General features: G+C 35.8%; 1 protein-coding gene across 10 annotated transcripts in view; it reads right to left on the bottom strand.

Moving 5' to 3' along the window:
* WNK1 (WNK lysine deficient protein kinase 1) overlaps positions 1 to 15,648 on the bottom strand; it is a 167,252-nt gene that overhangs the window by 38,418 nt on the left and 113,186 nt on the right. For 8 of the 10 annotated variants that reach the window (XM_087442931.1, XM_087442934.1, XM_087442935.1 and 5 more), the window contains exons 5-8: positions 10,945 to 11,033; positions 9,047 to 9,266; positions 7,176 to 7,509; positions 6,201 to 6,388 (exon numbers count right to left, since the gene is read on the bottom strand). In XM_087442931.1, coding sequence (XP_087299057.1) covers positions 6,201 to 6,388; positions 7,176 to 7,509; positions 9,047 to 9,266; positions 10,945 to 11,033 — 831 coding nt within the window. Of the gene's footprint in view, positions 1 to 233; positions 1,473 to 6,200; positions 6,389 to 7,175; positions 7,510 to 9,046; positions 9,267 to 10,944; positions 11,034 to 15,648 lie in introns of all 10 variants that reach the window. The other 2 variants (XM_087442939.1, XM_087442940.1) reach the window with 1 other exon arrangement.

Below are 15,648 nucleotides of genomic sequence, written 5' to 3'. Positions count from 1 at the left end.
GTGACTAAAATTCTAATTTTTGTGTTCTCTTTTCCAAGGGTTTGCACATTTTATAGGTAAATAGACACCTTCTCTCTCCTATTTTGTTCTTAAATACAAGCAGTTTATGATCCCCCCCAAATGGAGAAACTCTACTAAAATTAAACAATATCCTCATAAATGGAAAAGAGGGATAGAAAACTTAAATGTAATGGTAGGATAGTTTAAAAGAATTGTGGAAGTTTTCCTATAACCTGTGGATGGAGTGCAGATCCTCCTGAAGAAACTGAGGCAGATAAAACCTGCTGAGATGTGGTTCCTTGGGGGAAACAGAAGAAAAGTGGGGATTCTTGTAACACTGTCTGAGGCAGACGGATATAGGGTAATGAGACGTCAGAGCCAAAAGGTGCAGCTGCTCCCCCTGTAGGGGGAGGTGATTGAAAATCACTGGGGTCTGAAGAAGTAATTTGTGAGGAATCACTGGAATATTCTGGGCTTCCTATTGGCCAGTTCTGTCCGATAGGCTCTACCACAGAAACGGTCAATTCTGGGGCATGGTAATTATGCTGTTCTTCAGTCACAGGCTGCAGGCGGCCAAGTAATCCAACTGATTGAGGAGGTGGTTCTTCCTGATTCAAGTCCACTGCAACCTGTCGATTTCGGTAAACACGCTGAGGTAAAACTCCTCCTCCTTCTCCTGAAGAGGAGCTTGGAGTGTGAACGTGAAACTCAAATACACAATTGCTTCTGCTCTCATTGTTATGAGTTAACACAGCGGGCGCAGAATGAGGAACAAAGATAGGGTGAAATTTCAAACGTGTAGCATCTGTACTGATAGGTGCAGAAATACTAGAGAGGGGAGATCCCGGACTCAGTCCAGAATCTAATCTTAAATTCTGAAGGTGTCCTACCAGAAAAGCCTGTCCAGATGGAAATTCAAAGACAGAACTTGAGGTAGGACCCCCTTGTACTGGCTTCTGTTCAGGTATCTGTTTCATATAACTTGACAGCACTGGTGAGTTGTATGGAATACCCTCATACTGTTCTGCCACCTGGGTCTCGTAATGTGCCCCAGCTAGATACACTGCTTCCTGAGGAATAAAATAGTGAGCTTCTTCTGGAAGTACTAGTCCAGGTCTATAGTCATTGTAAACTTGAGTTGGTTCAAACATAGGATGGACCTGTATCTCACATGGCTCTCCAGTTATTCTACTGGCTGTAGTACCCAACATAACTACAGCCTCTGGTGTCCAATTAGTTGGGCTGCCACCAGGTGGAAGAAGATTTTGGCCAACAGTCCTCAGCAGGGGTTGGAAGTGGTGAGTTTGGGCTTCCAGGAAGGAGGTGCTCTTACGCCGCTGGGAAATGGCCACCTTCGGTGGACAGGTGGGAGGTGGTGAAAAAGAAACTGGACGTTCATGAATAGTTGGGAAAAATATCTGTGATTCTGGGTATGTTGGGGTCCCCCCACACGGATGCGCCATGGACTGAGGCTGTATCAACATGAATAAGACAAGTAATTCATACATTCATATGTGAAATTACATTAGACATGCAGAACTGGGTAGCTCTCTGTAACCCTATGAAACGGTTACATCAAATTTATAATTAATAAAGAAATAACAATGCTTTTGGAAATTATGTGCATAGTAAAAATCCATTAAATACATCCAGGGTCAATAAAATTATTCTGTGAGACTCTGCATTAGATGGCAGCTGCTTTTCCACAACTTTCCTCTCTCAAAGGAAATGGAAGAATTTAACTTTCTAAGTAGTTATTCTGTTTTTACCCACAATTAATATGCTTACTCTTAAGACAATGTAAATTACATCAGTGGAAAAAGAGTTAAGGGAAGACAATAAGCCCAACAATTTTTATAATGTAAGAAATATGCTTCAATTTAGGCTACTGTACAAAGTCTTCCTATATCCTATATTCTTATTATCCTGTGCTGTGTTCAGGGCTTCAGTGTTACTTTCATGGTATTACTACTAATAGCATGTCTTCTAAGTCAAATCAAGAGATTTTTGGCGGATAGTTAAAAACACACAACTTGACTAGTGATAGTAATGTCTTTTCCCTGTCTATTCCAAACTAGATGCAACTAATTTTACTACATGAAACATGTTACAGATGCCAAATCACTAAATTTCCACTTTTCTGATCCTACTTAAGGGGTGAATAATTTGGTGTTCAAATCAGGTGAAAAGGACAATATAAATAATAGCTGACTTGATTTAACAGCACTTTTTGTTTACAGAAGCAGCTCTAGATTTAAGACTAAATTTAGAATCTTACCTTGCCAAATGCAAACAGTGTACACTGTAATAGCTCACTTTCATGGACTCTTGTTTAAAAGAGTAGACCAGTTTCATTCTTTCAATAGGGAAGACCCCTATCAAGTTAGCAAAATGGCTTAACTGCTACTTCTTCACAACAGCTAAAAGAAGGTTTCTATTTTGAATCAAAATGCTTTATTTTATTGTTGTTTATTTGAGTATCCCAAAGCTATACAACACTATACAGTTAATCATTCTCCTAGGTAAAAATCTGAAGATTTTGGGCTTGCTAGATCAAAATATGTTAACTATATTCTCTATCTGGAAAAGCAGCAGCAAGGTCCCACAGTGTATAAAACAACTTTAAAAGATAGATCTTTTATAGACATGAACGGGGCCAAAGAAAATCATATGTATTATATGTGTATCTAATGCATTCATTAGCGACAAGGTCCTATCTTAATTTAAGGAAAAAAACTTCCATGAGGGAACATTATATTATGTGGCCTTTTAGTTTGCTGACATATCATTTTAAACAGCCAACAAATTACAATCAATTTTCACTCTTCAATTATTCTTCACTGACTATGGGAACAAATGGACTCATCCAGCTCCATCAGTGTCTCTACAGAATCAAGTGAGGAAAAAACATGTTTGGATAACGTCTGATAAAGAGAAAATCTGCTTTTGATTAAGCCAACAATAAGTTTAAAATTAAATAATACACATATTCTTTACTAGGATATGAAAATGCAAGGATTTGTGTGCAAGGGAAATATTTTACTATAACTAAATTTTATTGTGCACACACTGATATGTGCTAAGGGTGTTACAAGCATTCTCTCTCATTACCTCCTTGCTTTTTTTCCCCTTTAAAGTCTTATAACAAAAGTTTCCTATAGGAAGAACTGGTATCCTAAAAGCATAACATATTACTAAGTTTAGTTATGTTCTTTATTTAATTTTTATTAAAATTCTTGATGCCTGGATGTATTCATTGGTAATAAATTTTCATTTGTCAGGAAGTTTATGGTTACATACAGTACTGACAAAGAGGGAAGGCAGGCTGGAGCGTTGGTGCTTGCGCTGAGAGGCAGAGTGCATAGGCAGGACACTCTCCAATGCTTTAGAAAGCTTTTCGGCAAAAGTTTCCTCAGGGGCAGTCCGAAGGAGGGAAGAAGAAAGAAGTGCAGACAACACTGGTGGTGGGGTGGAAGGAGCACTGGGAGAGATGCGGGACAGAGAGGGAACAGCAGAAAGATGGGGAACATAAACTGACATGCTACGGCCGTGACGAGGCTAAACAGAAAACAAACACACACATGAAAAACACAGTACTTTGAAAACAAAATAACCAAATGCACAATGATAACTGGGTATAGTTGACATAAAAATGTTCCATCCTCCCCCAATTCCACAAAGCCAATTTTTTTGAGGAGAGATATAATTCCACAAAGTACACCTGGCAGATCACAACTATTCTCTCTACACTATTGGTCAAGTACAGGTTTTTTTAATGAACAATCATGATAATTATCAATTATCTTCCTAAATATTCTGAAATAACATCAATTGTTATGAGTGTACGAATAAGAACGACTGACTGAGGTGGCAGAACAGACACGGAAAACAATGAATATTGGCTTGCAGTTTCTGCAAACTTATTAAGACTAAACAAGAATGAATTCTACTAGTTTAATGTACATTATAAGATGTAGATGATTTTAAGACTAGAATACCTTGCAGGAGCTCCGCAAACATCAGAAAAGGGTTCTCAACTCTATTTTAGAAGGTATCAGACTAAAAAAGTTGTTGGCTTACACTATTTTATTATTACACTTGCCTATCTTTATCTGTATGGGTAAAAAGTCATTTTCTACTAGGAAAAGCATTAGCTTTCTAGAAGTAACTCACAATAGCTACAGGAAACATTCTGTATTTCTATTAAAGTAGTCAACAGAAAAATATTTTAAATGTGAATCTCTAAAGAATAACTTAAAAAAATTTTCAGGCATATCTGAGATTCAACTTAGGTTTACCAAGTTTGAGGCATCTTAACATAAAGGTTTTAATATAGCTACAAAGCAGTACATCTAATACTGTAATAAGGCTGTCCTGAGCAAGTCTGCTATTTCCTTTTAGGTATTGTGAACTGTGTAACTAATTACATTTTCTTTTCCAAAATTGGCTGCATAGAATGCTTTGAGCCAAATTTGTGGCCTACCTGTAGTGAGTATGTAAGTATCATCATATGATTACTTAATCTCATTCCTGATTCTATCTTTCTCTACCCTTGTTTCTCCTTTATTCTAATTTTTTTATTCCACTTGTAATTGATATAGTGCTGTAAGCCACAGTAAATTCCTTCTAGAATATGAAAGGAACAGAATTATAAAATTTCAAAACAATCCTCAATACTTAACTCTTCATGATACCTCCACAGAATATTGTCATTAAAAGGCAAAACTGTCATTAACAGTCTGCTCTTAGAGCATCAATAAATATAGCTATGTTTGTGGCTCAAATATTTTAAATCTTCATAAATGGTCATTCCATTTCCTTTTCTAAAACAGAGATCCAATGTCCATAACCCTGTGATGAGGGAAGCCAAGAGATTAAAAATAGTTGTTAAAAAATCTAGTTATGATGATCCAGATAAAAATCAATTAGAATAAGAGCGGAAACTGACAAGAAATGCTGACAAATAATAATTATCAGATCAGAGAAATATCTCTATATAGTCTTTATAAGTTCTTCTACCCTACCTAATTATTTTAAAGGTCAGAAAAGTAGACTGTTAAAACATTAGGACATTAGCAGTTTTCCATGTGTTACTGTGGCCATTCATCTTGAGACCTAGCCAATGCAGGACTGATGAATGGACTCAAATAAATAAATATCTTTTATTCTAAGCTGTACGATAAAAAACAAGAGCAAGATTTTCATTTAATGAAGAACAAGAGTTCCAAAAAATTCAGACTAAAACCTTTCTGAGAAAGAGTGAATATCTATCTGTCAAAGATCTCACTAAACAAGTGCTATACAGTGATCAGTTATACTCTAATTCCTTCCTGAGGCCGATGATGTATTTTATTTACCTCTGAAGACTTCATGGAGGGTCAACAAAAGAAATGGGGTATTATCTGATGATCTACTTTAACATCTTCTATATGAGAAGCAAGAGTGGCTAATATAAAATATGGGATAATAATGTGCGTGTATATATGCCTGTGTATGTGTGTATATATATATATATATATATAAATGCATAAAATATTTCAAGAAATAATCTCCATAAGTTGATACTAAAAATAAATCAGTAATAAAACAGATACCAAATAAAGGGAAAAAGCAAATGAACATATACTGGGGAAGGAACTTGTGTCCAACATAGACTTTAAGGCAGGAGCACACATAGCAACTGATGACACAAGCGCTAAATTAAATGGTCATACAAATAAAGGATTCCTTCACTCTAGAGTACTCACATGCAGCATTCTATAATCGTTTGAAGGTCTTACCTGTGTTTTATACAATAAGAAATCTCACAGAAAATACTTAGTAATTCTTTTAATAAGTATCCTCATCCCCACCCCCAAACCATTTATTTGTTATGTCCAACTTAGGCTGCTTTTAACAGTCTCAACTCCGAAGTGCTAAAGAGAGTATTATCTTTAATTGAACGCAGATTAGTCTAAATCTTGTACATAGTTTCTCCACATAAGAAGTTCAGCTAATTCCCACACATTAATGTATATATCCTATTCTGCCTGAACTACCCCAATTATATTCTATAATAAACCTATTTCCTTTAGAAATATACCATTTATATTTTCTACTGCAGACTCATGCTGTTCTTTGGATAGTAGAAAGAATCTGAATTTAACACATTATCTATTGGCTCTCACTATAGGCTTACACTCTCTTATGCAGTTACTTACCATACTTGAGGATGGATATACCCCATGGGGCTGAGATTGTGCTTGGACTATAGAAGCTGTATGCCCTGGGAGCGTGCCAGTAGAATGTGCCTGTTCATGTTGGGAACCATATGAAGCGGTCTGTTGGCTGCTCACTCGAGATTCTGTGAAGACAGAAGATCCCTGACCACTGTCAACCGTCCCATCAGCTGAAGGAGAAATGAATTGCCAAAAAACAGAGAGAGAGAGAGAGAGACAAATCACGAAAAGGAGGTTCACATTTTCCCATCAGAAACCCATGACTTGAGGATTAATTAGTTTTATTTTTGCACAGATCTGAACTAAATAAAAAGTGAATATTACTTATTTTACTAAGTAGATTTCTATGTTTAAATGAGGGATCCATATGGAAAAAAGTCTCAATGTCTTAAAAAAATTCCCTGGCTATCACAGACTCTCATTACCTGAAGAATAAAGGAAATAAAATAGAATGTTGTTAGCTTTAAGTTTGACACAGCTTTCAAAGTCTGATCTTTGGAGACCAGTGGGTTCTTAGTATTAAGCAGGTAGCTCAATTAATAACTAGTGGTCTCATTAGTTTCTAGCTTATATGTTATTCAGCTTTACTAGAAGAGCTGAACCAGATTAATGGGTTTATTTATAAGTGGGCTAAGATAAACTCCTTCATTTTTCATTATTAATTATACTTTATTTTAAGGAACTGTGAAAAGTAGAAATCTACAAATTGGAACTTCCAAGATGTTGGAATCTATAAAATTATTTTATTTCCTAATCACATTTCCTCACTGTCCAATCCTTCTATTCTATTAGCCATGGACATAAGAATAGAAAGAAAAGGTAGAAGGGAACAATTTCAAACTTCTTATACATTGGATTCATAATTCAAAACCAAGAGGCCAGTGCAAAATGATGAACAAGAAGATAAGTCAATTAGGAGTATCATTAACATACTTGTCCACTTTCCAAAATACTTACATAATACAGATATACTAGGTGGTTGGTACTGTAGTTGTTGATGTTGATCTGCCTCAGGTTCTTCAGGTTCTACTTGTGTAGAAACTGAAGCTGAAGTGGTTGAGGCAGTTGGTACACTGGTGCTAGCAGAAGGGAGCTGCTTGATTCCTGCTTGGGGAGCACCTGATTGTTGTTCCACCTGCTGTTTGAGACTGCTCTCTTCCTGCTTTCTTTTTTCTTGCTCTTCCCGCACCAACTGCCGCTGCTCTCGTTTTCTCTTAATTAATGACACTCTATCCTTGATGGCTTTCGCCATGGTCTTGTGATCACCTTCACAGACATACCCAGAATCTACCTACAGGATAAAAGGGTACATTAGGAAGCAGTAGAATATCAAAAGAAAACAAAGCAAATATAAAACAAAAAAGGTACTTTTGGGGAGAAATGTAGAGAAGAAAGGGAAGAAAGAACTCTCTAAGACTGGTCTTAACCAGTGTGACATAAGTGGTCTGCATTATGCATTTCCCCATCATCTTTGTAGAAACTCACAGGGTGGATCTATCTTCACTCCTTACAACAGAACAATGGGGAACCTAAAAACGAAGTTGTTAAACCAAATAAGGTTCATTCTATTCTATTTACTTTATTTCCCGCTTACATGTAACAATTAATATTAACTTGTGTTGCTTTTACTTCCTTTCACTAGGCAACCACTTAACTAGATAAAACAACTGTGGTAAAAATAAGGTTAACCCCCCCCCACCAAATTCTCAAATAGTTATAAAAAACCAACAATTAAAACTAAGTATCTCTTGGGCCAGCCCCGTGGCTTAGTGGTTAAGTGTGTGCGCTCTGCTGCTGGCAGCCCGGGTTCGGATCCAGGGCGTGCACCGATGCACTGCTCCTCTGGCCATGCTGAGGCCGCGTCCCACATACAGCAACTAGAAGGATGTGCAACTATGACATACAACTATCTACTGGGGCTTTGGGGGAAAAATAAATAAATAAATAAAATTATAAAAATAAGTATCTCTTAAGGCAACTACTATTAAGTGGTTCTTATAAATTCTAGTAGAGATATTCTTTGCATGAAAAATGGCTATTTTAGGCACTACAGCAAGCTTAAAATTGGTGAAGTGTTTCCTTTTTGAAGAGTGATCTCTCAGACATACTTCAAAAAAATGATTCACCGAAGGCTGCCTACTAATAATGGATCTTGAAAACTCCCTTCAAAGTAAAAACAATTTATGATCTATTTATAGGGTTTATCCAGATGACTCATCAAAGGCTAATGTATCAATATTTAAAAAACATAAATTGTCATTCTAACTAAATAGGCTTATACAAAATAGGAGTGATTCAACCTTACAGACTTTCAAAATTACTTCAGCATGCATTCTAGTTTGTTCTACCTACCTACCTATCTATTCTATCTATCCATTCATCCTTATACATATCTATGTCTGTATATTTTTTCCTCAAATAAAAATAACTTTGGGGCCATTAATCAACACAATTTTATATCAATGGGATATGCCATACACTCTGCTTCCTAAACTGTTCTTCTGCTCAACAATATCAATGTATAGAAATCTACATCAAATTTTTTTTTTGTGTGTGCAGGAGATTGGCCCTGAGCTAACGTCTGTTGCCAATCTTCCTCTTTTTGCTGAGGAAAACTGGCCCTGAGCTAACATCCATGCCCATCTTCCTCTACTGTTTTGTATGTGGGATGTTGCCACAGCATGGCTTGATGAGTGGTGTGTAGGTCTGTGCCCAGGATCCAAACCTGTGAACCCCAGGCCACTGTGCAGAGTGTGCAAACTTAACCACTATGCCACTGGGCCGGCCCCTATATCAATTTTTTAAACAGCTGATTAGTGTTAATTTACCATTTCTTGAGCAACATCTTCTGGCACATCTCTCTCCAAGTCAAAGGAAAACTCAATAGCTTCATTATCTTTGTATTTTCCCTTTAATTTCTTAATATCTTCAATACGTAGCCATAATTTAATGGCTATCTTTTCTCCATCATCTTCTTCTGCTAATTCTACCCGTACCCCTGTTTCTTCCTGGAAGAAGGCATGGTTCAAAAGGTCTTTGATAGAATATCTTCCAAAGAGAGGGAAAAGAAACAAAAACAAATGCTATTAGATTGAAAAGATAATTTTCAACTGTGGCTGATATTTGTTGTGCTCGGAATAATGAACAAAAGACTGTGAAAAGAAAAACGGGAAATTTTATAACTCATTTCTACATTGCTCCATTTGAATAGTGATTACAGAGTTTGACTCTCAAGTTACAGAACATCATAACAATCTCATTTATGAATAAGAGCTGAAAATGATACTTTTTTAATCTAATGATCTGATCTCATATTAGTTAATAGTGTACTAATAATAGCAAGTAATACACAGAATATCATAGCTTCAAAATACCACATCATCATTTATATAGCATTTATAGTTAATAAAAACTCTTCATACGTAAGATCTCATCTGATCCTTGACCAACATCCAATGACATATCATTTCCTGCTTTTTAGGAAATGGAGGCTCAGAGAGGTTGAAAATCTTGCTCATAGTTATAAAAGTCATAAATGGTGGAATCAAAATTCAAAAATAAATCTTTTGATTTCAATACCTTCTACTACAGCAACCTTTATTTACCCCAATAAATTCTCTCAATTCCTTGTTCAACAATTTGTGTACCAGGCAAGCAGAAGTCTGATTGTGGAACAATCTTCTTTAGACAAATGGTTTCAAAATAGCAGTAATCAGTAAACTGTTCTATCCAGAAAAGAAAGAGAGTAATATGTTCTAAGACTGAAAACAAATATTCCTTTGTCTATAGTAAAAAAAAATTCTTAAAGAGATTAAAGACTTTCCTTTCCAATCAGGGTATATAAAACTAGAAACCCAAACTAAATTTCTACTAAAAAGCCTTAAAGATCCTGATGTTAAGCTCTTCCAAATAACAAAGTTATGAATCTGAGACTGGAGAAGTGAAGATACGGAATTCTTTAATTTGGCTGATATACCTGACTGCTCACATTCTTCAGGAGGTAGATTATGCTCAACTTACAATTTTTATTTGTGCTGGCTGGTCTTTTTGTTTTTTGGAGGCTGAGGGGGTACGGTGAAGGTAGATTATCTTTCAAAAACAGACACTGGACCTTTGCCATGCCTAATGGGTGATGAATCAGCTATATGGCAGATCAGATACTTGCCACTCCTCTGAGAAAAGTCCTCTGTTAGCACAAATGACTAAGCCAGATCTCCTCCTAAGCTTTGGGTGAAGTCGTCTCTTTTTACTCAAAGGAATTTTGATGTTTTGCTCTTCTTCAATTCTGGCATAATGACAGCAAATCAAGACTTGTACAGTTGAGTTGATTTTAAAAAGCTAAGATTCTATTTCACCTTTTAGAATTCAATGGGTAGAGGACTAAGGAATAGATCTGCTGTGTTAGAGAGGAACTGAACCCCACAGAGTTTTATAAATCATGGTAATGCTGTAAGCAAGCAGTTTTCACTGAATATAGTGGCTATATTTAAGGTGGTTCTGGTTGGCAAACTCTACTACACCACATTTTTACAAAATTTCAGTATATCAGATCTGAATACTACCTTCAATGGACAGAATTCTACTTTTAAAGATATTACATGACATAAATGGAGAAACTAATAACAACTAAAGTATCAAATATACCTTAGATTGAGTGTTATATTCAGAGCATATTATATTTGAGGTTTTTGTTTAAGCAATACCCAGGTCAAAAGAGGCACCTTACCTTTCATCTTTGTTTTGCCGTATGCATCCTTCAATAATTTCCTTCACTTCAGGAATTGCTACTTTGTCAAAACTGGCTGGCTTCACCCCCTGAAAATCATAAAAATAGCAACAGATACACATTAATGAAGGTAGGGCCTTTGAACTTGGATTTTTTTTTTTTTTTTTTTTTGGGCAAGGAAGACTAACCCTGAGCTAACATCCAATGCCAATCCTCCTCTACTTTATATGGGACGCCGCCACAGCATGGCTTGACATGTGTGTCGGTGCACGCCCGGGATAGGAACCTGAGAACCCCGGGCCACTGAAGCAGAACACGCACACTTAACCGCTGCGCCATCGGGCCGGCCCCTGAACTCTGATTTTTAATTGCCTCTTAAGGTTTTACTAGGTTGCCTTCTTACCATCCTGACTTTTTTCTGATTTGTCTGCAGGAGCTGGTCCATGCAGGGTCATAGTTGGGTATGGCAATTTAACTCCCACAAGAAAACAACAAGGAACGGTTAGATAGTGGGGTCACTTACTTCCATGGCCTCTATATGTGGCTAGGGAAAAATTCAGGCTGTTGTCAACATCTTCTACTATTTCAGGTAAAGGAAGTTATTGGCTAAAATGAAGCCCAAATAGTCTAATTGGTTAGAGGATCTTTCGTTCAATCTTGTTCCCTAACATATTAATCAACACAGCATTTAACTATTTTGAACAGTGAACCCATGTGTGGGCATAAATTCATATGCTTAGATTGACAGGTATTCTATTATTATACAAAGTACTCTTTAATAAACTCAAAAATGTAGAAGGAGTTAAGTATTTGGATTGGTTTACAATGATAACCGAAGAGCAAACTGTCTTGTTTGTAAGAAACAGAAAATGAAAAGTGATATATCAGACCCATATGAATGACAAGCTTTCTAATTAATTTCAGAAGAAAACTCAATATCACTATTACATGTAATACTAAATAGCATCACAGTAATAACTGAGAATCTTCACAAAGTGTAAATTCTTTGCAAATAAAAATTTCAGGAATGTATGAAAAATATACATAAGATATAAAAATAACAAAATACTCCTATCTGAGAGGTGGTGTGGAGAAAAAGGTCTCATAATCCATTCCTACCTCATCTAAGCAACCACACAATTGAGCTGAAGTAGCTACACTGATATAGTGTCCAAGTGGCCCTGTAAATCTATAAATACACAGATCACAGGGAATGGGAAATAGGGGAGAAGGAGCAGAAAAGTTTAAATATATATAAATTCGAATCATCTACAGTCTCAGTGACAAGATATACAATCATGCACTGCATAACGACATTTCAGTCAAGGATGGACCGTATATACAATGGTGGTCTCACGTAGCCTAGGTGCGTAGTAGGCTATACCACCTAGGTTTGTGTTAGTACACTCTATGATCTTTGCACAACGACAAAATCACTGAACGATGCATTTCTCAGAACATATCCTCGTCATTAAGCAATGCATGACTGTATTAAAAACAAAATTAGTGATAATTATTTGATAAATCACAGAAACGCATAATCTCTCATAGATTGAAATGAAATACATCAGATGGTTAGCTCTAAAAAGTCTTTAAATATTAGAGTTGTGGGGGATAATTCTCATTAATTACTCACTGCATTATTCAAAAGTCCTGATTTGGAGGATTCTACCTCTAGGACTAACTTTCCACAGCAAGGAATTGTCTAATAGGGCTAACCCTAAAGTTAAATCCACATATTTAAAAGGTTCATTTCTGCGCAATGACTACAAAGATCACTATTTGTACTTTTCTCAATCTTCTTATTTTTCAAATTCAGCTAACTAAAAGTTCTCTGGTAGTAGAAACAATGGAGATTTTGTTTCGTATTTGTTTCTAATTTTCTACAATAAACATGTAAAACTGTATAAAAGCAAACTTTTAAGATGCTATTTATAGATATAGTGGGAAGAGCAATCTTAAGTACTCTATATTAAGTTTGTAGAACGTTCACTATTGGTAGAAAATTATCTGCAAGATCGTTCTTATAATACATAGTTGGGCTCTGCATGTACAGACATTCCAAATGTTACAGGAAAGTGGTTAAAGAGAATATAGAACATGATTAGGAAAAATGTTCCTTCTTTCATAAACACATATATTTTAAGGGAATGTAGTTTGGCCTTCTGCCAGAAAAATTCCACATATTAAGTTAACAAAAGCACACACATATTGATTATATTAAAAGACTCTTCTGTTTCCATTTCGCATAGTCGTATTGCAAAGATGAAAGGAATGAAGAGAAGACTTGAATTCAGTGTGAATTGGGTAAGTAGAAGCAGCTCTGAGCTTCAGATTCCCTGTCTAGCAAATGTGGATAATACCTGTCCAACTTACCTACCTATATTCACGGTAGCTAGAATCAAATGTGATATCTAGGTTGAAAGCTCTTTGAATTATTAAGTTTGCTGACCTAAAGCCACCTCTGAGTTCAAAGGCACTCACCAAAGATAATAAAGCTCAGGCTTAAAAGGAAGTGAAGAATTCTCTTGAAAAATAATCACCAAGACCCAACCATTTTGGTTATCCTTAAAAATAAGTAATCCTCTTGTTAATCCTACCCATGCAAACATGCACAAACTCATGACTTTACAAATAGGAATTCCTATTTACAAACAGAAATACTAGTTGAACAAATGAGATATAAGGTCATAATAGCAAAACCCGTAACTGTGCCTCATATACCACCTTGAATCTACTAGGTTAAGCTGCTTTCAAGACATACACCAAGATTTAAGTATAGAAAATTCCATACCAATACTATACAACATATTCAGATGCCACTGCTGCCTTGAAAAACGTATTGCAGGTACCAAGGTAGACAATAAAACTGAGATACACCTTATCAGCCCAGCAGCTAGTATTAAAAGATTAAGGCTGCTTACTGTTGCCCACTTAGATAAAGAAAAAGTTAAGAAGAAATTTCTTCTTTATATCAAGAAGCCAGGATTATCAAAATATCTAGCAGAGGTATTCTGAATCATTTGAGAAGAAACAAGAACATACAAGGATTGTATATTAAAAATGACCCAAAAAGGGTAAAAATGAGTATGAAACCTCACTGACCCTGAAAGTGATCCACAGGAAAGTCATCTGGGACATATAATAGAAAGCTGCTTAAAAATAAACAAGAACAGGTTTTGGGGCCGGCCCGGTGGTGCAGCAGTTAAGTGCGTGCACTCCACTGCGCCAGCCCGGGTTTCGGATCCTGGGTGTGTAGGGACGCACCGCTTGTCAAGCCATGCTGTGGCGGTGTCCCATATAAAATGGAGGAAGATGGGCACGGATGTCAGCCCAAGGCCAGTCTTCCTCAGTAAAAACAGAGGAGGACTGGCGACAGATGTTAGCTCAGGGCTAATCTTCCTCACAAAAAAAATTAAATTATATTAAAATAAACAAGAACTGGTTTTGATATACTCCTCATACTCATAGGCTTCTTGTTCCTAAGACATGAGAGAACTCAATGTATTTTTTTATAACTGATATTTTTCTTAAATTAAAGTTGGTCTAGATTATCCTAAAACATGATTTTAAGCACCAGACAGAACAAAGTAATGATTAGAAAACGTTTTAACAATAAGACTTTATCTTTTTTTCCTTTTAGTTCATATACTTCAACAAAGACAGTAACTTAGAGCCTAAAAATTCTCCAAATGTCACCCCTTTTCTTTATTCCCTGATTTAGCCGCACACAGTCCTATTTTAGTCTTATTCTGACCATTGTAAAGGTCGAGTTTTATTCACCTCTTCTGAATGAGGTTCAAAAACACAAAACAGAAAAGAGTACTAAGGTAGATAAACTGGGCTAATATTTTACACATAAGAAAAATTAAGTTAATTAAAAACACATACCCTCTCACTCCAATCTTCCAGAGCTAGCAACCCACAGGCTCTAGAAACATTCTTACTTAACTTTTTTAATTTACAGGGTCTCTCTTTAGGCAGTAGTGCCATATTATGTTTTTTGAAACGGGACATTAGCATATTTCTCTGCATTAAACAAAAGTACTTCTTGAACATCTAATGTATATCCATTCAAGATACTGTCGGGGTTACACAAAATTATGTATTCTCCTAAATAAAACAAAAAACAAAGGGCACTTTTGTGCAATCTTAAATGGAATATTAAAAAAATAACAATTGTGACTCACCAAAGGCATATCAAGAGTTGATAAAAGATAAAAGTTTATAAAATGTTGCTTTATTTGAACTAAGAAAAACCAAAAAACATACACATGCATTTTAAAGACTCTGAGTTTTTCTTTGAATTCTGTATACTTAGGGTTTGCCAACTAATCGGCTGGAAAAATAAAAGTGAGTCATAATATAGTATTCTCTGGTTCAATCTTCTAGCTCTTAAAAATTGTCAGCACTTGCTTCTTAAAAGCTTAAGTTTCAAATGTGTTAGGGTAACATTTAACTTTTTTTTCATAAAGTAAAACTTTTCCTAACTATACAGAATTGAGAAAAGCCTCCTTCTTCCTCACACAAAATATACTGTAAGTTAACTAAACTACAAAATTCTAAATATTTTAAAAAGCATTCTGAAGTAAACAATTTCAATACTTCAACCGAAACTTTCTACACCTATCACCAAATGGCTACAATATACCTTCTGTATAAATTGGAAATTCTTACCCACCTCATTTACACAATCATTTGGAG

Source organism: Ceratotherium simum, chromosome 17 (assembly GCF_057802395.1).
Source record: "Ceratotherium simum simum isolate JZ-2026a chromosome 17, ASM5780239v1, whole genome shotgun sequence".
Taxonomy (NCBI): Eukaryota; Metazoa; Chordata; class Mammalia; order Perissodactyla; family Rhinocerotidae; genus Ceratotherium; species Ceratotherium simum.
This window is presented reverse-complemented; position numbering and strand designations above follow the sequence as displayed.